Source organism: Apis cerana, linkage group LG8 (genome assembly GCF_029169275.1).
Source record: "Apis cerana isolate GH-2021 linkage group LG8, AcerK_1.0, whole genome shotgun sequence".
In the NCBI taxonomy this organism is placed as follows: Eukaryota; Metazoa; Arthropoda; class Insecta; order Hymenoptera; family Apidae; genus Apis; species Apis cerana.
The window spans coordinates 5,845,182-5,869,469 of NC_083859.1; the positions used below are offsets into that span (position 1 = coordinate 5,845,182).

Genomic DNA, 24,288 nt, shown 5'->3' on the forward strand with positions numbered 1-24,288 from the left:
AATCATGCCATTATATTCTATTTTTTACACTAGAAATTTAACTAGGGACAATTTTTAAGTGTATAACATGTAGGATATATATTCACATTATTAAGTAACATAAGTAAATTTGAATGAACAATTGTTTCTTTTTTGAGAAGCACGTGTTAGTTTGAAATTATAAAAATGACAAAAATTAGAAAGGTGAAGCGTAGAAAGAAATATCGTATGAATGTAAATCGTAAGCGATTACGAAATAAATTATACAAATTACCTACAATAACATGGTAAGTATAACCAAGTAATGGTATTATTTTAATTAATATATGTATAAACATTAAAATGAAGTTTATTATTTATAGTGCTCAAATAAAACAGTCGTGGGATATAACTAAATCCACACGAACTAATTTAAATCAAATGGGATTAGCATATGATCCAAATGAAACTTTAAAGATACCCAATACAAAAAAAGAACTTATTGACAAAGTTTCAAAATGGAAAGTCGAGGAAAATGATGAAAATAAATTGCAGAATGAAGAAGATACTGAAATGACATCAGTAAAAATGCATGTAGCACAAGAACTTGAAACAGAGGCAAAAGCTCCAAGAAGAAGGATGTTTAGGTTACCAAATAGTCAAGTTCATTTTCTTACCTATTTGATGGATAAGTATGAAGAAAATTATAAGGTAATATTTTAATTATATATATAATTTATTTGACAAATATTTTTTTTGTTATGAATTATTATATAAATTATTTCTAAATAAATCATATATAGGCTATGGCATTAGATAGAAAGAATTATAATCAATTAACTTGGAAACAAATACGTGCTAAAATTAAGATATTCAAAGGTATCCCTGAGCAATACAATGAGTATCTTCAGAATAAAAATACATAACATGATTCATAATATAATTCATTAATTTCTTAGTGTTTAACACAAATATATTTCAATTTTCATACAAATTGGTATATAAAGTATCAAAGTATAAAATTAATAAATTAATATTCTTATTTAGGTAAGTACAAAAACAATAGACAAGAAAAATTAATACTTATTACAACAGATTTATATAAATATGTGTAATACTATTCACTGTAAATGAATAAAATAGATTTATATTTCTAAATGCAATCTCTAAATCTTTATTTTATGTATCAATTACAAAAACTAATGTAGTTTGATTTATGCATAATTCACATAAAAAAAAAAAATGAAAGACTTTTACTGTGATTTGATAAAGTAAATAAATAATTTATTAAATAAATATATGTGTATGTGCTGAAAAGAGACTTCATAAAAAATTAAATGATTGCAAATATATTATACTGAAAAAACCTTAAAAATTGTATATTTTTATTTATATTTCTTTTTTTAAAGCTTGAATTATTTGTTTTAAAAAGGTTCATTTTGTGCACAAACTGTAATCACTTTAATCCATTGAAAAATTGTATACAATATGCTAAATTAGGCATATTGTCATTTTCTTATTTACTTCTTATTCTTCTATTCCTTTCTTTCTTTTATAAAGTATTTAACAAAAAAGAGGAGCAGATACACTATCTTTTGCCATATAAAACATTTTTTTTCTAACAGAATCAACGGATGCATGATACCAAGTATATTCAGTTGTTTCTGGAATTTCAGGAAAAGGTCTTGTTTGGCATCCAATTATTTCTACTTTATGCTTATGAGGTGAAATACTTAATAAATCTAAAGCTTTCTTAACTTCTTCTGGCTTTAGAGCACTGGGACAATCCTAATTTTATATATTAACATACATTAGAGAACTTTTAATGAATCCTTAAATAAGTATTATTAAAAATATTTACCTGCTTATTAGCAACTACTAAAATTGGTACATCATCCATTCTTGCATCACTTAATAACTGTTTCAAAATAGAAGCAGCGGAAGATAATTTGTTTATGTCAGATGCATCTACTACAAATAATAACAAATCTGTGTCTTGCAAGAAAGCAGTCCAATATTTTCTAGTGGCATCTGAACCTCCGACTAATATAAAATAATATTTAACAATTACACTATAAATAATCTTTGATAAAATAAAATAAAATTTACATACTATCCCAAACATTATAAAATAAAACCCCGTTTTTTATTCTATATACAGAAGAACCTTCTGTGGGTTTTGGAGGGACAATATATGAAGTTTCATCACCGTTTGCTACACATATTTGGTTTATAATCGACGTTTTTCCAGCTCCGGATAAACCTAATAGAAGCACTCGTTTTTCATGACTATCATCAATCTATAAAAATAAAGCAATGAGAATTGTTATTGAGATTTCTTTCAACAAATAAATATAAACAATAAAATCGACATCATTAAATCAACTCTAGACCGATCAAAAATAGTTCCAAATTAGAATTCTAACCTTAGACACTTCTTCAAAACCTTCGTCTATTGCCAAAAGTTCTCGTTTTTTCCAATATCGATATGCGATGTATGTACCAATGCATGTACATCCGATCCAAAAGATCTTTTGACCGTTTTGAAATACATTTCGTATCATTATTCGCAAATATTGTTATTTAATGAAAGACTGAAAAGTAGTGCCGACTTTCTCGGCTTAAATTTCGCGTGTTGGCACGTTATCTTATGAATTGTCACTTTACCGCATGACATTTACCTCTCATCGTTTAAATGAGTTGGGCGATAATTATAAGACTTATGAAACGCATTTATAAGATTATTTGCATTTGTGTGAATTTCTAACGGTACAAAATAAATCCTTTTTCAAAAGCGCCAACTCTCTCCGTTTGTCAACTTGATACTACCATAGATGATATATAGAATAGATTAACATTTTATGAGATTTTTGCGTTTCATATTTTGAAATACCGATTGTGTAAAAAATCAAAGTTTTACTATACAAAATAAATGAATAATGATATAACGCATATAATTGAAAATATATTGTAAGAATGTAAAGAATTAATAAAATTATTCGAATAAGTTTCAGTCCTTGTTAAATTTTTATTAGAATATGATTATCCATTATAATATATACATATGTAGACAATTTCGTTTAAACTTTTGAATAGGTTAAACAAAAAAAAATGTTAATTAAATATTAGAAGAATAAATATTAAGAAAAATAAATATTAGCAGAAATATAGAGATAAAAATAGAATATCAGTACTATATTTTGAGTGCTTTTAAAAATAAATTTTTGGCATTCAATGATAAAAAGTTTCTAGTGTTTTTGAAATATAGGGAAAAAAAAATGTATTAAATGTTAGATCTATATTGTGTTTCGTTTGTGGTACTACTGATAAGAAGAGTTGAGAACAGAATCAATTTTCTTGTGATAATTTTTGAATCTAATATTTTATACATATGTAAATAATTACATATATTAAAAAATATAATTATAAAAAATATTATTATTGACAGTTTACATTAATTGCTCGTAAAATAAATAATATATAAATTTAACTTTGTTCTATTATATTCGGCTGTAATCTATTCAATCAATCGAAGACACGTTTTTGACAGTTCTTTTCAATTAGCGGGTGATTTATTTAACTTATATATAGAATAAAAAGTAAAAATAAAAATAAAATTATTGATATTTCAATACAATATTATTAAGTCTTGTTTCTGAAAATGTATGTAAATTTCTATTTCAAAATTGAATAAAGAATGAAGAATGGTTAAGTCAATAATATATAGGTTAAACATGAATCTTTTAAAGTGATTCTATTATTAAAAGTAATAAAAAAAATGGATAACGTTTCGACTGCAGAGTGTTTAACTCTTGATTTTGGTCCCTTCGAAACTGTTCATCGTTGGCAACGTATGCCAGAATGCGACGAATTCGTTGGTGCTAGGTAATAAATTAAATTATTTTAATCTTAACTATACAAATTATTATTTTCAATTTTTGTAAATTACTTTGGACCTTCTTTAATATCTTTTACAATATTCAAACAATAATTTTGTTACAGCATTTCAATTCCATTAACTGTGCATCAGTGTTTCAATTAAATCCAGCATTTTTGAATCTATTTATTTACTTTCTAACTTTGTTTTAAAGATATTTGTAATTGCTAATTGTAAATAAATAATAATAAGTAATTTATAGAGTTTTTAATTATTACCAATATAATTCTTATTTAAGTTAAGTTATAATAGAAATTATAACTATGATTGATTAAATTCATTCCTTTTTATTGCATTTTATTTCCTTAAATTATATGTCATGTTAGAAAAAATAATGTAAATACATCATTTCAAAAGTTCACTATATTGTATTATACACAGGCGTAGCAAACATACTGTTGTAGCCTATAAAGATGCAATCTATGTGTTTGGTGGTGATAATGGTAAAAGAATGTTAAATGATTTGTTGAGATTTGATGTGAAAGAAAAATCTTGGGGACGTGCATTTGCAACAGGAGCACCTCCTGCCCCAAGATATCATCATTCTGCAGTTGTGCATGATTCTTCTATGTTTGTATTTGGTGGTTATACTGGTGATATACATTCCAATTCAAATCTCACCAATAAAAATGATTTATTTGAGTACCGATTCCAAACTGGTCAATGGACAGAATGGAAATTTATTGGGAAGTATGTCTTATTTATCTCATTTAGCTTATTTTTGTTTTTTATTATTATTTCAAATTATTAATTGTATAATTATAAAAATATATTCCTTTATAGAACACCTGTAGCTAGATCTGCACATGGAGCTGCTGTATATGATAATAAATTATGGATATTTGCTGGCTATGATGGCAATGCAAGATTGAATGATATGTGGACTATATCATTATTAGTAAGTTAATATATCATATTTAATATAAATGATAAATTATTATTTTGTCACTGTTTTTAGCCTGGAGAATTAAGAGTATGGGAAGAAGTTGATCAATCTGGTGATTGTCCACCAACATGTTGCAATTTTCCTGTTGCTGTAGCACGTGAATCTATGTTCGTATTTAGTGGCCAGAGTGGAGCTAAAATTACAAATAGTCTCTTTCAATTTCACTTTCGAGAAAAACGGTAAGTTTGTAATTTTATATTTTAAAATTATATTGTATTCAATGAAATATAAATCATCAGATGGACGCGAATTTCAACGGAACATATACTTCGTGGTGCACCACCTCCGCCAGCACGACGATATGGTCATACTATGGTCAGCTTTGATAGATATCTTTATGTATTTGGCGGAGCAGCTGATTCTACGCTGCCAAATGATCTTCATTGTTATGATCTTGATACACAAACATGGAATATTATTTTGCCATCTGCTGATAGTCAGGTTCCATCTGGTCGTCTGTTTCACGCAGCAGCAGTAATTGGAGAAGCGATGTTTATTTTTGGCGGAACAGTTGACAATAATGTACGATCTGGAGAGACATATCGATTTCAATTTTCGTCGTATCCAAAATGTACTTTGCATGACGATTTCGGAAGATTGTTAAGCGGGCGTCTTTTCTGTGATGTAGAATTTATAGTAGGAGATACTGAAACAAAAATACCTGCTCATATAGCTATGGTAGCAGCTCGTTCGCAATTTCTTAGGACTCGTATTAGACACGCTCGAGAAAAACGAGATAAACATATGGAAGAAGTATTTGGAACTGTCGATATACCGATTAAAGATATGCCATTATTAGAGGTAAATATATTTATTTGATACCCAATATTGGGTATCAATACTTTGATATATTGTTACTATATCATAGGTAAGACTGAAAGATGCTGTGCCAGAAGCATTTGAAATGGTCCTAAACTATATTTACACCGATCGTATTGATCCAACGAAAAAAAACGAAGATGGATCGAGCAGTCGTGTTGCTGAAGATCCATTAAGCAATCGAATTGTGCTTCTTATGATGGATGTCTATCGTTTAGCTTTACAGTTTAATATGAAAAGATTAGAACAGTTGTGTGTCCAATATCTAAAAGCAACTATAAGTCGTGCTAATGTTTTGGAAGCATTGCGTAACGCTGCTCATTTAAAACTTTATTTCATAAAAGAGTTTTGTTTGAATTTTATCGTGAAAGAAAATAATTATAATCAAATTGTAATGAGTAAAGAATTTGAGACTTTGGATCAACCTTTAATGGTGGAAATTATTAGAAAAAGACAAATGCCTCAAAAAGGTGCATTTCCTAGACAATTTGATCTTAATGCAGGTACGATTTTTCAAAATTGTTTGTAAAATAATAATTTTATTTGGAGTTTTAATGATTTTTTTTTGTTTTGTTTTGTTTTAGGAACAACTTTGGAACAGGATATGGAAGCATTTCTTAAAAGCGTTGGCAGAGAATTTTGTGATATAACGCTCATGTTAGATGGTGTGCCAATTCCAGCTCATAAAGCTATTCTTGCGGCACGATGTAGCTATTTCGAAGGAATGTTCCGTTCTTTTATGCCAGAAAATAATACTGTGAATGTAAGTTATTCATTTTTTACGTTTTTATTTAACAATTAAATACATCTTAACAAAACGTGTGCTTTTATTACAGATACAAATCGGTGAAATGATCCCATCTTCCGAATCATTTGATTCTTTATTGAGGTACATTTATTATGCGGATGTTTCGATGCCACCTGAAGATTCTTTGTATTTATTTACCGCACCAGTTTTTTATGGTTTTACAAATAATCGATTGCAAGCATTTTGCAAACAAAATCTCGAAATGAATGTTACTTTCGAAAATGTTATACAAATCTTGGAAGCTGCGGATAGAATGCAAGCTGTTGATATGAAAAAATATGCATTAAATCTTATCGTGCATCATTTTACAAAGGTTCATATATTTCCTTAATTTCTTTTTTTATTTTATGAAATAAACAATTTTTTTTTATCATAAATATTATTGTATTTCATCATAGGTTGCAAGGTTACCGAAGTTAAAACAATTAAGTCGCGAACTTTTACTGGATATTCTGGAAGCATTGGCCGATGAACGTAGTGAAGCTCGAACATGTCAAGACATGGCGAATGATTGCTGACGGATCTCGGGCTCACATCGTCGTCCCCGTAGTTGGGATTTGCCTTCGCCCTCGAGCTTTCAAGTAAGTGTGCAATACAGTATTCTAACAACATTCAACATCTTTTATCTTTTGGGTTATGGGTATATAGTAGATGAGTGTCTGAAAAACTTAAAATATCGTGCGCGTATGTAAATAGGTAAATAAAATATGAAAGCTGAATATAAAATTAAAGATTGTGAATATCTTTAGAATATTTAATTTATTTGTACATAAAATATGATTTATTGAAAATTTCTTGTAAAAAGGAATAAATAAAAAATATTTATTGGATCGCTTAATATTACTCGTATAATATTTGCCTTGTTCGAATAAAAAATAAAAAAAAAAAAATTATATTTTAATTTTCAATAGTTGGTATTATCCATTAAGAAGATTTTGATATTAGGTTTAGAAATAAGTGGTTCAATTGGATATTAAACGAGACACGTAATTAATAAATTATGTACTATATTTTGACCTTGATTATGAATGATCGTACATACACGCACAATCGATAATTTTTTTTTTTATGATAATTTTAACACTTGAAGCTTAATACAAGCGCAAATTTTGGAAGAGGGGGAGGGGGGGATTGAAAGAAACCTTACGCAAAGGAGCTCGTATAAAATCATTGCTCTTCTTTTCTCTTTACATATTGTTGTCTCTAGTTAGGTGACGTTCGTCGACATCCCGACAATCGTTAGTTCAGTCTCTTGAACAAAATATCGTGAAATTTAATTTGTACCTAAAGAAAATTTATCTTTCACTCTCTTTTCACGCTTTTCGTAACTTTCCACATTTAGTGTGTTTATCAAAGCTTATACGAGGGATTAACGTAATTTTTCATTTTCTTTTGCTTTTTTTTTTTTTCTTCTACATGAAATGTAATACTTTTCTACGTGTGTGTCCTCATTTCTAAATGTCCGTACCTGCTTTTATATCGTTAAATCACGAAACTCGAACTCGTTTATTTTAAAATTGTTGCTCTAAAGGCGTCTTATTCCAACTATTATAATCATCTAAACTTAAATCACGATAAATAGTCGTAATATTAATTACACTAGGTAGGCCTTTTTCTTTTTTCTGTTCGTCGCTTAGGATTCTGAATGAGTTAGAGTAATATTGAAACGTGATCGTCACAACCCGACGAATTAATTACAAAATGAGATCTAAAAGTTACACCGCTAGAATCAAATTACAATGATATGATCGTAATAACAAACTTCACGTTGATTTCGAATGGCCCCAATCTGAAACAGATTCTTGTACAGTAATAGAATCATACACCTGCTTTGCGTTTTTTTTTTTCTTTTCTTTTCAAAACTTGGTAGATAAAATAAATTTCCACTCACCGATTGTAAAATTGCTCGATTCATATTGTAGGCATAAGGAGTACGTAAACATTTTTTTTAATTCAATTTGAATCCCTTCTCAATCGAATCATTTTTCTGCTCCTGCATGAAAGTGTGTGCAGCACTTGCATACAGGCAACAGAAAGCAACATTTTATTTCTAAACATGACATCATCCAACGTGTACTCCCTCATCAAATGTAAGATGGTCCATAGCAATCTATCTTCTTAATAGGTTACTCTTGTATCCCGATTCTAGTCATTTCTAAAAAAAAATAGATTCATCTCCAAACTCTCTATTTTATAAATACACATTCAAAATATCCACGTATAGAAAATACAAGGTGTTTTATGGTGTTCTCTTTAAATTAAACATTTCTTTGCTCTATGTAAGATTAAAGAAAAATGCACGACCGATGGGTATCATATTGATTTTTAACAAACTGTATTTCATTATTTATTTCATTATTAACGAGGCGCTAATACGTCTTGTCTGAATATTCAAGAAATGTATAGTCTCAAAAAAATGATCATCATTAAGAACAATTTTAATCTTTTCTTTATGCTTATTTGAATAATCTTTCGCAATAAGACATAAGACATCTTGTAAAGGAACAATATCGACAAGATTAATTTCAAATTTGTAGAAATTAAATCATAATATTTTAAATAAAACCTTTTCCTCCGCGATGCTGCTGGTCGATGGCATCCTGTGCGAAGGTTCCAACCTTCTTCGCCTCTCTTCAATGGCTTCCGCGTCTAGATTCATCGTAGGCTGAACCGTTTGTGTCACAGACGTGCTTATGTGTCTCGTTTTAACGAGAGGTGGATTTCGTGATTGAGGAATCGCGAACGCTCTTCTAAGCGCCCCTCTCGGGGGTGACGGTGGTGGATAGGAGATACCTAATGGTATTTTTTCGATTAGCACCCTAACGTAATTAGATTATTTCGATCGTTTCTTTTTTTTTTTCTTGGTGCTAATATCAAGCAGAGTGAGTATTTTATTATTACTTTGTATTACTAATTTCATGGTAATAACAGGATCGGGAGAAGCATAAAAGAAGGAATAGGATCGACTATCTCTAAAAGTTGGAGTTCAGTGCAATCAGGGAAAATAAATAAATTGTTACACCGATTATTTTGTTTGATCCCTTGAATTTTAAACTTTCTATATTCTCCTATTGTCTAAATTTCTGTTTAAGCATGCACAGTGCTACCGGTTCGCCGGTGTTTCTTAGCCGCAGTAGACTTCTAAGGGATAAAAAGGGTGGAAAGAGATATAGTCCCGCGTGGGTAATTGCTACCTCGGTGCCCTGGTGAAAGCAAAGTGTCCTTGCTTTTTGTTATTTGGGGTACGATTAGAAGCGAGTTTGGCGGTGTCGGAGACACGGTTGAAGTTTGTGGCGAAGTGGCTAGGGTCAAGTTTGGCAGCGATTGGCCCAAGCTAGAGTACGCCGGCACTTGGACACTCAACGTGTTAGGCGTCGGTGACTTACTCAGCGGGTATCGTCTATTATCAAATTTGTTAGGACTAAAATAACGGTTAAACGTTGGTCAGATTGCATATAATAAACACTTATTTGTGTTAAACTTGTTAAACATTCGCTGTTCGTATCCTGTACGTTTACCTTATTTGCAACGGTCTATGATTGTGACCGGAACTGTCGCCACCTTCTTCGGATGATACGCTCGAGGCTCGAGGTGGTTCGCTCGTTTCCACGCTGATATTTCTGCTTGGATTATAGCTAGGGAGAAAAGTGCTGCTTCCCGGCGAGACACCTTCCATCTCTATACTTCCACTGGAAGCGGTTTCATGGCTATTAGTGCTTGCAAACCTTTGATATTCTACTTCTCTACTTTTCGATCCGTTTTCAACCAAGCTTCAGCCTATTACCTGTGACTGTGGGCGAGGCTGCTCACTCTTGACGCCCGGCTACTCCCTCGAGGCGTTTTCGGGATCCCCTCGCATTCCTCTGCCTCGTACTCGTCACCGAGGAAACTGCTGTGTTGTCTATTGACCGCGGTCAAGTTCATCGTGTTGCCAAGCGGTGGCACTTTCATTAACGCAAATTGTTGTTGAGCTTTCCTGATCGATTCCATCCAAGACTGTGAAAGAGTGTATATATATATAGATGTGAAAGAAAAAAGGTTTGTAAAAGTATAAGTTTCACGGGCGAAGCGTATGTATACCTTGGCCAATTTCGATTCTCCAGCGCTGAGAACCAGAGCAGCTGATGCCGCCCCATACTCGTTCAGATAAACCAAGCCTAAACTGGTTGGCTCCTTCAGCTCGTGTATTCGGATACGATCGATCACGTACGGTTGTCTTATAATCTTCAAACCGCCCCCCACGGTGCCAGTCAGCCCACTGGACGAAGTTTTCTTGGTCGACGGTTTGCAGATCAATAGCATGTCTGTCAGCAACAGTATGTGTACTTCCATCTGCGTTGTAGAAAAAGAGAAAGTTTCGATTGCTTTTTCTCATTTAAAATTTTGTCAAATTTTTATCTTATAACGATGTTATTATTACCTTGCTGCTAACGGCGTCTCTTAATTTTAAATCTCCCTCGCGAAGAAGTACTCTAAGGGTGTCTTTCGGACAACCCGGTATCGGAACCGTGGTAATATCGAACGTGCTGTGAATTTTAATCAGTTTCTCCAATTCTTCGTCTCTCGACTCGACCACATCGTAACTTTCTATTCGAGATGCAGCGCTGGCCAACCGCGCTGTCTCCTCGTTCCTCTTCAATGCTGCATTCACAGACGCCACGAAGTCGTCCACAGATTTGATCTGCAACAGTTTGTAAAGTAAGATAACAATACTAGCGTATTCGTGATAATTTCCTTTACCATATGAGTCAATTCTGCTCGTTGCTCCTCGTTCTCCGTGTTCTTGTGAACGGCCTTCAAGAGCAGAGAATACTTCGTCAACCTCTGCATAGGTTTCACCAGTATGTCGAGCAGTTTCAATCGATTGCAATCCTTCTGAGTCTCACACCACTGATAAAAAAACGAAGAATGAAAAAAGAAAACTTAATTTTAAGAAACTTAATTTTTCGTTCTAAAAAAATTCTCACCACCAGATAGACCGTGAATAATTGATTATCGTTGAGACGGTCTCTGCAGTATTGCTGACATTTGCTTTGCTCCGCGCAATATCTGGTGTAGGGTGCGAAGGTTTGCTCGAACGTCTCGAAACCTTGCAGAAGGTGGCCCGGTTCGAGCGGTTGTCCAGTGGTCCTCGACGTATTTACCATGGCTAGGACGTACTCGGTCCAGAAGTAGCGATTCGCGGCGTAGATCTCGGGGATGTTACTGAATAGCTTCGTCCTGTCGACCTCGTTCAGGATATTCGAGGCCTGCAGGCTGCAGAGGCACGCCATAAACAGCTAAAGTGTTGATAAACGTTGTTGAATAAATTCGATATCGTAAAATATATACACGTATATTAAAAATATATTCCTTACAAAAAAGAAAAAAGGATACTTACGTCTGTCACAACCTTTAGAGTCTTGATATAAGCCACTTCCGTTTGAGCCAGTTCCCATAAAGCAGTCTGTTGTTGCTGTTGTTTCTCCGATAATTGATCCGAGTTTTGAACGATGTCGCGCCAATCTTGTTCTAAGTACAAGGCTAAAATTGAAAAAAAGAAAAAAGAATTAATACGCAAAAATATAATCGATTAATTTTGTATCTTTTCAGCCTGGAACTTTCCGAGAATACGAGCAAGTAACATCCTCCGTTCAAAATCACAATTGTACGTTCACAAACGACACGTGAAGTGTTAGTCACGGGGGAGATTGTAAAATATTTTCATCACGTGTATATTTTGTCGACAATGTATAAAAAAAAAAAAAAAAAGAAAAAGGAAAAAAAAATACCCATCGATCCCCAGTGTTATAAATATGTATATTAAACGTCTCGCAGTGTAAGATAATTTATTGGATAAAAGTATAAGTTTGTACAGAATACATATATATGTATGTATATATCTATCGCTTTCTCATTTTTTTAATTAAAATCTTAAGGATGCTGCAGACGAGATCTCGAATCATCGATCGCTAACTAACCATTAAGTAATTAAGATAATAATCTCGAACACGTACTTCAAGAATATTGAAATCGACGAGATTCCCTAAACTAATTATCTTCAACAGTTTTACAATGATTCGAAAGTTTCCTTACCATCTTCGTTAAAGGCGAGCTCGTACGACAATTGTGTATCCTTGGGTACCCCGTGTTTGTTATAATCGTCCAGCAGAGAGGTGAGTAGATCAATTTTTGTGCCCTTCGTGTTGGTGAAGAAGCCGCTCCATCGCTGTTTACTAGGTTTGAGCCCCGCAGCCCCAACGGAGCTCCGACCAGATGTGAGCGTGGTGCTGCTTCCGACCTCGGAGTCGACGCTCGAGTCTTCCGTCGAGACGCTGAAGAAACGGCCGCTGCGGCTCCGATAATTCTGCGAATATTTTTCTCTGATAATAAATGAAAAACTTGGCTATAAATATGGCGATTCGAAGACTCGTTAATGGATTTGTGAACCGAGTTGAGAAGACTGTTTGTCATTGATGCATTGGAATTAACCAAAGTTAGTTTCATAATGATGAACGGTTTAATTTCCGACATCGTAAGAACTACGTTTGTGTTATGGAAGAATGTTAAACGAAGGAATGATCTTTCTTTAAGCAAGTTGTAACAATTTATGATACGAAGCTGATCGCATTTTATTTCATATAAAATTATATTACGGATTTACGAGGCGAAACAGCTATTTAAAACTATCACGAATGAAAAATTATTATAGATATTTTATAGATATAGAGGAATATTTTTAATTTTTCAAAGGAAATTAGATATTAAGGGAAATCTAATAGGAAATGCATATACGTGTCAATAATCCGTGCTTCCATCCCCTACCATGATTAAATATTTGATTGAGAAGTTCCAATACATGATTGAAGTAATTGGAAGATCGACATATATGTACCATCTGGGAGTTAATTAATGACCAGTGAGGGTTATAACACACGGTTCAAAGTTACTTATAAATTAAATGTTACGTGTATACATATATATTATCGTCTACGTCAGCCAAGGACAATTTCTCATCTATGCCAATGAGAGATAATAAAAGACGAACTCGATTCGGATTGTTAATCATTAATTAAGCATAAAAATAAATTCATAGATCTCTTCAAAATCGCATATTAATTATCTCATCCCTATACATAATGTTATAACACAAAGTCATATAAGATATAAAAGCAACATTTTATTATTAACGAAGAAACAGATCTCGAAATCGTTATTATCCGCATTGTATCGCAGTAAAACGATTCCATCGCTAAATCAACCAGAAGACCTCATTAGTCGAATTCAGTATCGCTGTCAAACGCTTCATTTCGAATATATACATATATATATCCCTAACACACGATGTAGACAAACAAAGCTCGATATTATCCGCGTCGAAAATTGATGAGGCAATCGGCCGATCTTCTCACCTCGTTACAACCCCGCTTCGTAATAGAAGGATTAGCGTCGACTATCGACCGTCGGCCTTCTTTATCGAGGATCGTTCGAGCGGGTCAAGGTTCGAAAAAAAAGAAGAAAAAATCCCACGATGTCGCCGCATTGTCCGAGATTATTAAAAAACCGTATAGTTATCTGCGATCGAAGATGATCGAAAGAAAGAAGCTTATATATATATATATATATATGAGCGCACAATGAGCAATCTCGCTTCGATATTCGAACATCCTCGGGATAGAGAGATTACAGGGACGAGCAAACGATTCGTTTGAATCATTTTTAGAATCGTCATCCGCGCTAATTAAAAAATCCGTGGCAATTGAAACGGAACGAGCAACGACGGTTGGACGAGGACAGAGGAGAAGAGGATGGAGGAGGGTTGGATTCGTCTCGAGGGACGAGACGAGAGAATTGGAGGGGGCAAGAGAAGAGGTTCTTCGAGTTATCGACTGTGTCCTCGGTGTTGCTTCTGGGACGGGGAAAGTGTTCAAGGTTCCATTACAGGGATTAAACGGTGCTCAGTTTTCCTTTCGGTTACGAAGATGGATATAGAAATTCTTACCCCGCTTGGCTTTCTCAAGGAGACGCTCTGGTTGCTTCTCTGGCTCGACGATCTCGAGCTCGATTTTTCGTTGTCCTTAACTGGAACAGAAAATGGGCAGTCAATTGTTTCCAATCCACTTTGGAATACGTAACGTTTCCCTAAAGCGATGCAGGGGAAGTTGTAGCTTCCTTTTCCGCGGCCGTTTGTCATCATGCGTTTCCGCCGTCATACGATCGATTCGACTCGGGAAAAGAGGGAAGGCGAACTGCGATCGTTCTTTAAACTTTGTTGAAAAAAGTTGCTTGAAAAAGATTTCTGCTAAGTTCGATCGTACGAAAGAAAATCCTGTTGGGTAAACGTGATATTAACTGTGTTCAATGATCCGTAGAAAATTTTTTTCCCCCTTCAATCGATATCGATTCAAACTGAAGAACGTAAGAAGGAGATTTAACGAGCGGCGCGAATCGATCAAATTCAATCAAGTTAAAAAAAGGATATTTCATATTCGTCTGCAAAAGCGATTAACGCGACCGATTATTTCTGATCGATATATGTACATGTATATAAACTTGGAATTTTTCAGGAATTACAGCTTGTGACAACGAAAAAGCTCATTTCACAGACATCGCGTTATCGATGTTCTCGCATGGGGTGAGCTCGAACAATGATGGACGTTTTCCACTCGCTCTATCCTGTACTAAGCTCCATCCTGTATCTGATCGCACGTTTTACCCTCTCTTTAGACAGTTCTTCTGTGAAACGAGAGCGATGTTTCGCTGCGAAAAAAGAATGACTATCAACTGATATCCATCTAAATCTGTGGTAAATAATTGCGTGAGCTTTTGTTCACGCATTAAAATCGTGTTTACGTCATAGTCCTGATAATTTCTTTCGAGGTAGCAGGTTTTAAGGCTCAAGGTCGCATCCTGTTCCACTCTTTCACACGCACAATTCTAAAAATAATTCGTTGTATAATTTTTTTTTTTTTGAAATAGCCTTGATAAGAAAATTTCAATTTTTTTTTCTCTAGGTAGTCATAAATCGGACCATGCATTGCGGATTACCTTTGTTCTAATCTCAAATAATGTGCATATAAAAGAGAGATATCGTATTTTTCAAGATTATAGAGTTGTAATAAAGTTGTAATTAAAAATCTCAGGAGCTTTGGCTCTTTTAAAGAATTTTACGTTTCACAAGATAATCTTGTGTACTCGCGTTTTCTTAAATATTAAAAAAGATCGTCTTGATGTTACGATAATTTTGTTGAAACTTGTCACATTTAAACTTTATGTATGTTTCTATCGTTTGATTTTATTATTCACACGATATTTATTCGAAATATTTTTCTATATTTTTCACACTTAAATAATAATTATATGTATATATTTAAACGAAGATATTTAAATGCGGAAAGAACTTGGAATATATGAATAAAATTTATTATTAAAGCTCGTCTAAAACTTAAGTAATCGCAGCGAAATGTGAACTATGATCGAATATTGCTCGAGCGAGGAATTCGAATTTAAACAAGATATTTCATTGGTGGTTTTCAACGAGTGTTATAACGTTATAGCTATCCGAACCGCTTATCGAAGTTGTTTCGACGCGAGAAACGACGAGGAAAATTACGATTTTGAGGTTTTCTTGTTCCAAGACAACAACCTTCCCGAGATAAAATTATTCGAACCATGTTTCCACCAACGTAGGTTATGAACTTTACTTTATACGTTTCCATTCCTTTTTCCATTTCATTTCATTATCCCTTATTGTTACTTTGTCCATGGGATAAAAACGTACTTTTCTTTTTTCTCGATCGAATGAAACGCGGCTCGAAAAAAAAAAAAGAAACCCACTCGACTCGAATTATAAACGAAAATTTTCATCGAATTTCCCTTCGATAATTGTATCGTTGATACAAAATCGCATTACGTGCACTATCTATTATTGTATCCTGGTTACGATTAATCGAGTTAAACGCGCCTTACTGTATCATAACGGAGCATCCGTTTACTTTTTTCGATATTCGATATCGCTTCGACGAGTACTAGGTAAGTAGGTTTTCTCGGCAAGGTATATGAGAACAGGGTCTATTAAGTGGCTTCCTTTGTCCTTGTGAATTCCTTTTTAGCGCTCTCAAGGATAGGGGTGGTAAATTAAGGAATTATAGCACCTATGCGTCCTTCCCTCCTTCACGATCCTATAAAAGCTCCACGGCTCGTCGCGTGATACGCGCCCATACGCGCTCACCGCGCTCACCGTTTCACCCTTTTTATTTAATCGTTAGATTGTACAACGTCTAGATGGAATACCCTGTTTCACGCGATAAAAATCGCGGGATTTTTTCGAAATCGATTTCTGTCCGCGTCAAATGGAAAAGCTCGATAAATAAATAATTCCTGTCATCGGGCCATCTTTCTACCACCATTTTCTAATTGCGCGAGTAAAGAACGTCGATTAAAATGGCCGATAAAACAGTTTCATCCATCGTTCACTTTAAATCATTGTCGTTTTTAATTTAAAAAAAAATATATATTGAGAATCATATTCGTTTCGATAATCCTTCGTAATTAACCTTGATGGAGATTATACGCGGATGGATATCGAAACGAATAATTTCACGAATGTACATGTAATAAAATTCTATATAATAAATTTCATCAGGAAAGTTAAGTAGAATTCATTTATATATGGCCAGATACAAAGTCAAACACGCCTGGTCTACAGTCGCGGTAACAGTAGTAGTAGTTCAAACTCGATTTTATCTCGAGCTTTAAGTAGTATGACCCGATTATGCTCGGACAGAGCGACTTTACGGTCAAAGTTTCGCCTTCGACGCGAATCCATTTATCGTCGCTTGTGTATACATTTATCACTCGTGATACGTGCACCTATACCATTTTTTTCTCTTCTTCCTCCCCCCCTTCTTTCGCATCGATCAAAAGGTGTCGTCCCCGCACGTCCACTTTACATCCGTTTCGCATCGAATTCAATTCCCTTTCTTTTTACCCGTCCCCTCGATCATCGATTCGTACAGTAACATCGATAACGTTGCTATTAACGTCGCAATTACGATCGCGTGTTTGCATCGATGTCCGCCCCGATTCTTATGGCCCGTTTAACTTTATCAATTCGCTCGGGGGGAGGAAGATTCGTCGCGTGCACGAATGTCAATTAGTTTCGCCCACCGAAATCACGATCCTATCTGTTATCACTTCCACTCAGTGAATTACACTCGGCCCCATTTCGATCTTACCTTTAACTTTCGGAGCCGAGCAACCGAGAATGCAAATGGCTCTCTAACGAGTGAACTTTCGCGATAACTTTAGCGGATTGGCCACTCTCTCGCCAATCACGTTCGACGTTTCGTTTCCCCAAATCCCTTATATCTCTGTCTACAACTACAAATAGATATAGATATATATATCGTACTTTTGGTAATATCGTCTTCGTCCTTTCGATGTTCAATTTCCTACGTTGAATGATTTCTGGGATAATAATAGCAGACAGTCAAGGAATCCAATCCCTATCTCTACTAAAATTAAAACAAATTCACGAATTCCCCTGAAAGTCCTCTTCCTGACCTTAATATCCAGACGTTTCAGGGAATATAAGAAATGAATGTAAAATGAATGTAAAATGCGAATTCGCGAGTAGTAAATTTTACCTGTTATTCGCAAATGCTTGCCGCCAAGGCTGGAGGTGTCCGTGGTGAGGATCGGTAATGGCGACGAGAAACCGTCGAAGACCTCGATCCGCGAGATGTCGATCCCGCGCCTCTCGCAAGCGGCGTTGATCGCCTCGCTGCAACAAAGCGGCGGCGGTTGTTCACGGGTTGTTTCATAATTTTCCATTTTCAGCTAACGACGGAATCGTAGTAGTAGGATTATCGAGTAAATGGAAGAACAAGAATGGAGGCCACGCGTAATGGCTTCTCGACAAATCCCTACAGCGAGGATACAAGTAAGTAGCCGCGTTACAATGCGGCCGTAAACAGAACAATTTTCGTTGAGAGATCACGTGGTGCAAGCGATATTTCCTCGTTATTTAAAGGTGATTATTAAACGATGTCAAGCGAACTCGTCAAAGGGTTCGTCGAGGCGTAACTTTGTTTCAAGATCATTATCCGCCTTTCGAATCCTTCTCGAGACGAAATTCGATACATCATCTCGTACATTAAGAATCGTATACGCGAATTAAAAGAAACGAGATCTTCAATTTTTAACGTATTTTGTATAATGTTCTAGAGGAAATAATAATATTTACTTTTTATTTACAATTACTAAATATCGATTTATTTTGAAACTTTAAAAATCGTGATATATAAATGTATAAATGCTTTAATTTAAAATGTTTGCAAATACGTTTCTTCCACCGAATTTTAATAGCAATATTTTTTCCAATATTTTCCACAAAAGAGTTTATTTATATTAAATTTTAACAGAATTAAACTCACGCCAAGTAAGTGCCCTTCGCAGCGGGCAGAAACTCGTCCCGATCCAGGCCACTCGAATCGTCCGAGAGATCGAAGCTGACGCTGAAAAACTCGCTGCTGGATACCTGAAAAATTGATTCCAACGTTTTAATTATTTCGAGGAAATTTATTTACGACAATAGCATTGGCTATTGAATCAAGAATTGAGGAATCGGGTTCGCAATTTCGGATTACGTTACACGAATTCGAAACGAGAATACTCGAGAACACTAGAAAGTTTGATGGAAAATTTGATAGCGGCGCTTCAAAGAATCGAAGAAAGAGTCTTCGACTCTATATAATGATTGTAATCGGGACGTTCCCTGGAAATTTGAATTTCTAATGAAAAGAAAGGAATTTCTTCTTCGTAGAATTTTTCATAGAAAATTCATAAAAAATTTTTCCACGAATTCTCGATAAAATTTCATGCATTAAATCGTCCAATAACTTCAATAATATGGCTTTTTTTTTTAAATTAGAAGAATATTTATGCGTGACATTCAAACAGATTAATTCATACGAAGATCAGCACGAAATAAAAAGTTGATTTGAAAGAAGAAATAGAAAATATGTATAAATACAATTTTGTCTTTATATATACATACATATATATATAGAGAAAGAAAGAGAAAGAATTTTTCCTATATAATATTTGTTTATTAATAAAGAAGCAGGCTTGTTGGCAAAAAAATAATAGCATGTTCTGATATGTTATGCAATGTAAGCCTAGCGAAAATGCTGAGTTCTTATCCGAAGAGGTTCATGCCTTCATGCTGACGATGACAGGTAATAAAATGAGAAAGAGCTTTCTCATTTATGGAAGCACATTAGAAAATGGGTCGTGTTCATTTGCCATGATCTTTTTGCCATCACATTGTTCCACGATCTTTTGCGCGTCTTTCTTTTTCTTTTTCGACAAATTTTCAATTACGTTACTGAAAGTTTGGCACGATAAAGTCTTGGATGAATTTTAGAGAACGTGACATATTTACACGATACATTTACAATTTGTATATATATATACATTTCAAAAAAAACTTTAAATCGAATAATGTACATCTTTTATAGTATGAATACAAATGTGAAAAATCTCGAAAAATTGAGAAACGAAATAAGACACGATTAAGTTTATTATATTATTTCCTTAAAGAAAAAAGAAATTAAACATAACTGAATTAAAGAATGCTGCGTTATTTAAACTTTTAAGATTTTAAATGGAATTAATAATTGAATAGAAGTAAAAAAAGTACAAAAAAATTATTCTCGTGCTAAATTCCATTAAAATTCTTCTATTCTCTTTCTCTACAATTCTCAACTTTTATTTGCAGATTCTTAACTATCCACATGTTCGTGTTTCCACATACCAATTGTTAAAATAAACTCAACCACATTAACCCAGAACGTTGGCGATTATGCTTTTATACACGCAATAATCCCACGGTTAAAAGGATTCGGACGCATTACGATTTCTTTACACCTTTAATAGAACCAAGAATCATCCATTTGCACATTTATCGGTCCATTGCGAGCAATCTCAACTCGTTCGAAATTTTAACATTGCCGTGATGTTCTGTCGAAATGGTTTATACCATCGAGTTAAGTTCGCCAATTCGTCGAGTAGTTGCATTATTATTATTATTATTATTATTATTATTTCATGTTCAAATTATGCAATAAAACGATCTTCATATTCCTCCTATCCCTATAATTAATTCATTGGCGGGAATAACGCCGGTGGAATCCAGTGGAATGTGATACGAATGATCAGACAAATCGAACAGAGTCGCAAATAGTTGACTAAGTGGAACAGCGCGAAAATGGTCGGACAAGTCGAGCGAGACCGCGAAGTCAATTTATTTAACGAAACTACCATTTACTACTACCTTGTATATATCACTTTTACTAACTCTCGTTCCAACGAGAAAATAGCTTGAAAGCGTATGTAACGAAAAATAGGATAAAAAAAAAAACTCGTTCAAGGTTTTGCCTTGTCCAACGATAAAGACTTTTTTTTTTTTTTTAACTTTTAACCGAATTTCTAATTATACGAGTTTTCGAGAATTCTCGTAACAAGGAATTCCATTGAAAAGGAAGCTATGTTTCTTCTATTTCGTGTAACGGAAAAAGATTACTTTTGTTTCATTTTGTTGATTAACAGAGATTAAGATTAAGATTAAAGGACAAGTTATAAACTGGTTTTTTAATGATAAATTAATATTAATTTTTAGTAACGAGCTTTTTCATCGTTTTTAATCTTTTAATACTGTTGAATTTTGCATGTGTTGATGAGTAGCATCGCAGTAAATAAATAAATAAACTCGATAATTCTAGCGTTAATATTTTATATTATAATTTTAATATTAATATTTCGGGTCAGGATTTTAATCATCGTTCCTCGAATTTTCTTGGCAAATGGTCCATCGATATATCGTTAGAAAATTCGACCTCCACCGCGTCCTTGGACACGTTTGTAACTTACATTCGGCGAATCGATAATGGCGAACAGGCTTGCGGTCCGTTTGCATGTTATCGATTCGAGCTTGGCCAAGAAACCCATGAGGCTGGATTCTGCAATTTCATCGGTGTCCACGAAAATAAATATCTTATACGTTCGTGATAATGCTACGTAATCATTATACTTGATTTTTTTGAAATTGCTTTCAAAAAAATTTATTATATTGTCCAACTTCGAAGAGATAAAAACAGGACGATGATCTCTCTAATAATCGTAGGAAATCGTCCATCGATAAGTTGTCGAACCGGTTGTTTCGTTGCCTGAAATCGATCATCCCCCTTCCCCTCTCCTCTCCCCCCCTTTTTTTTTGCCACTCCCTTTTCATTCCACTTTCAATCGGACATTTTTCTTTACCTCGATATCCATTCACCGTTCAACCGTATCGGTTTACCATTTCTTATCATTTAGCTAACCATCACTATGGCCAATTTCATCGATACGAACATCGATACACATTGATATATTGATATATTTTCCATTACGGTGTTTTTCCTCATCCCGTTCAGAAGCTGGGGCGGCAAAAAACAGAGACAAATTAATCGTTGCTCGTTCCGTTGTTGTTAACGAAACGGGGGGAAAAAAAGGAGAGAAAGAAATATTTTGTTGTTGGAATTTTGCGATCGTTAGTGCACGCTCTTTTATATAAAGCGCAATTTCCTTTTTCTACAAACCATTCAGACTGTTTTACATAATTGGAAACAAGAATGGAGCTGTTCAACATGCGACTGTCTGTAATATCGATCCCTTTTTTTCCGAGTCGGCGAGAACGGAAACGACGACGTCGACCCGACTTGGGACCCAAGTGCTCCAATTCCCTACGAGTTTTCCCCGAGACCTTCTCCCCTAGACTTAGTTATCATAAACGGACAGCGGCGGCGCTAGTGTTTGCATAATATCTCGCCACCCTTTTATTCGCTACTAAGGCCACTTTCTTTGATGAGATCTCGCGATACTTAATAACAAAGGAAGGGAAAGATCATCCGTGCTCTCGATAAACTGAATTTTCCTTGAATCAATCCCGCTTTCAATTTCCTGATAAAACGTGAACCGAGGGAAAAAAAAGGGAAAGATTGGATAAACAGGTTGAAACGATTTTTAAAACAAACTTTTTCCTTTAAAATCTTTTCCGTTATATCGGGCTCCTTTAATGTAATTATTCTTCGCATCCAAGGATATTAATTAGATTATTATCGTTGTGATATTATGGATGTTTCGGAAAAAACTTGTGACAAGGACAAAGTTGAAATTTTGATATCAGATTGTTTCGTTTCTGTTCTTTCGCAAGGATGTTACAAATATTGCAACAAATTTGAGATCTTTTTGAAAAATATAAATGTCTCTTTTCCATTTATTCCTTTCCACGGGCGAGTCAATTTCGAACGAATATTAATCCGATTTTTTGATTAAAGTTCTCGAAAATTAGACAGATATTTCACCCTCGTCGCAATATCGCGTATTCGTTTTTCACATTGGATAATTAATTATTTACAAAATCAAATATTTCTCCCCAGAAAAAGAATCTCTCCAGAACGAAAATCCAAAATTTAATCAATCAAATATCCTTCCTCCCCTCCAAAGATCCGAAGAAATGAAGTTATCAAGTTTCGCAAAACATCGGTCAACTTTTAAGTCGAACGATGTTCAAACTAAACTCCCCCAAGTCGAGTCGAGGGGTGTCTAGTTTGTCCTCAACCTTGGTCGGTTCAGAAAGGATTACAGGGAAAGAAGCTTCTGGGGATACAAGCGGCCGAGTGGCAGGTGTTTGACGAGGATAGGCCGCTTAGCAATTCAAATGACAGGAGGGAGGCAGCTAGAGTCTGGCCTGCGTCGCGTTCGTTAACCGGCGATGGAAATAAGACGATAAAATGTCTGGGAAGGCGTTTCGTGCGTCGCGTAATGCCGACGATTACGAGCCATTTACGCTCCCGACGATTCTCGTTTCGATGGTGGGTTGGAATTAATTTTCAACCGCCACCCTCTTATTCCTTAATTTTTCTCCCTCTCGCGTTACTCGAAGGGCAACCACCGCGTAATTTCATTCACCTCCGTCTGAGAATCGCCTTCTCCCGGCTTTCCATTTTCTCCCCATTCGTGTCCTTTGTGCTCGCAGCGAGACTCCCTTCTCTTTTTCTTTTTTTCGTCTCGCCCGTCCTTCGATTTTCGGGGCTCGTTTTCAATTTATCCCGCCCGATCTAAATTCTTTGGACGTTAGGCGATATTGGGTTAATCGCGTGATTCGATGGTAGTGAGATTGGATTATTGTTTCTTAGATCGAATTTTTGGAGAATTACAATATTTAGAATATATTACTGTTAATAGATTACTATACAGATTTCCTTTCTCTGGGCCTTTAGGATTTCATTTTTCTAAAATAACGAACAAAGATTATTCGTATATTGATATTTTATCATTCGTAGCAATTTACATGCGTTATAATTATTTTTTTTTATTTTTTTGCAAGTTCCATTCTATTTTTAACTTTCTATAATTTTCTAAATATTCCAGATGGTTTTTAAGAAATTCGAAGAATCGAATTTTTAATATTACTGATTAATTTTGAAAATAAATTAAAAAGAAAATCCGTGAATTTTTCAAATTTTAAGCATTATAATTGCACATGCGAAAAAGAACTTTTAATATTTAATTTTGAATTAAAATAATAATATTGTTAGAAGAATATTTGATAAAAAAATATTTGTAAATATTTGTAATAGATTCTGGTTTTACATTTCTAACGAATAAGAACAAATATTTATGGAATTAAATGATTGTTATTAAATTGTAATTAAATATTTATGTTTTATGATCAATATTATTTCAATGTAAATATAACGAAATGCAAATTCATTCGTCATTCATGAATATTTATCG

The 24,288-nt window shown here is 34.2% G+C and overlaps 4 protein-coding genes across 45 annotated transcripts in view; 2 read left to right on the forward strand and 2 right to left on the reverse strand.

The window, feature by feature from the left end:
• Positions 1-50: 50 nt before the first annotated feature.
• Positions 51-1,116, forward strand: LOC107993377 (nucleolar protein 16). Its single transcript, XM_017049767.3, has 3 exons — positions 51-266; positions 342-669; positions 762-1,116. Exons 1-3 carry the CDS (start codon positions 166-168, stop codon positions 882-884), a joined length of 552 nt encoding a protein of 183 aa, XP_016905256.1. The 5' UTR covers positions 51-165; the 3' UTR covers positions 885-1,116.
• Positions 676-2,796, reverse strand: LOC107993376 (uncharacterized). Its single transcript, XM_017049766.3, has 4 exons — positions 2,385-2,796; positions 2,072-2,258; positions 1,820-2,001; positions 676-1,746 (listed from the first exon to the last, which is right to left on the reverse strand). Exons 1-4 carry the CDS (start codon positions 2,520-2,522, stop codon positions 1,522-1,524), a joined length of 732 nt encoding a protein of 243 aa, XP_016905255.1. The 5' UTR covers positions 2,523-2,796; the 3' UTR covers positions 676-1,521.
• A 476-nt stretch (positions 2,797-3,272) lies between these two features.
• On the forward strand, positions 3,273-12,351 carry LOC107993370 (leucine-zipper-like transcriptional regulator 1). Of its 2 annotated transcripts, XR_003696469.2 has the most exons (10): positions 3,273-3,843; positions 4,277-4,585; positions 4,679-4,793; positions 4,854-5,020; positions 5,081-5,642; positions 5,710-6,163; positions 6,245-6,423; positions 6,497-6,781; positions 6,867-7,049; positions 12,061-12,351. XR_003696469.2 is itself a non-coding variant. In XM_028664596.2 (9 exons), exons 1-9 carry the CDS (start codon positions 3,737-3,739, stop codon positions 6,984-6,986), a joined length of 2,298 nt encoding a protein of 765 aa, XP_028520397.1. In that variant the 5' UTR covers positions 3,273-3,736; the 3' UTR covers positions 6,987-7,308. The 2 variants fall into 2 exon arrangements, 1 of the variants encoding a protein (XP_028520397.1); XM_028664596.2 differs by lacking the exon at positions 12,061-12,351 and having other exon boundaries at positions 6,867-7,308.
• The window catches only part of LOC107993367 (pleckstrin homology domain-containing family G member 5), an 84,155-nt gene continuing 66,291 nt past the window's right edge, over positions 6,425-24,288 (reverse strand). For 16 of the 41 annotated variants that reach the window (XR_003696463.2, XR_009830858.1, XR_009830866.1 and 13 more), the window contains 15 exons: positions 18,885-18,988; positions 18,096-18,232; positions 14,450-14,529; positions 12,544-12,814; positions 11,849-11,991; positions 11,436-11,747; positions 11,209-11,358; positions 10,889-11,149; positions 10,549-10,800; positions 10,253-10,464; positions 9,987-10,175; positions 9,663-9,889; positions 9,035-9,261; positions 8,360-8,623; positions 6,425-8,257 (listed from right to left, as the gene is read on the reverse strand). Coding sequence is in view for 17 of the 41 variants with exons in the window: in XM_062078234.1 (XP_061934218.1) it covers positions 8,618-8,623; positions 9,035-9,261; positions 9,663-9,889; positions 9,987-10,175; positions 10,253-10,464; positions 10,549-10,800; positions 10,889-11,149; positions 11,209-11,358; positions 11,436-11,747; positions 11,849-11,991; positions 12,544-12,814; positions 14,450-14,529; positions 18,096-18,232; positions 18,885-18,988 (2,571 nt within the window). In the remaining 24 variants the exon portion in view is untranslated. Of the gene's footprint in view, positions 8,624-9,034; positions 9,262-9,496; positions 9,890-9,986; positions 10,176-10,252; positions 10,465-10,548; positions 10,801-10,888; positions 11,150-11,208; positions 11,359-11,435; positions 11,748-11,848; positions 11,992-12,543; positions 12,815-14,449; positions 14,530-18,095; positions 18,233-18,884; positions 18,989-24,288 lie in introns of those variants that run through there. The other 25 variants (XM_062078242.1, XM_062078239.1, XM_062078238.1 and 22 more) reach the window with 10 other exon arrangements.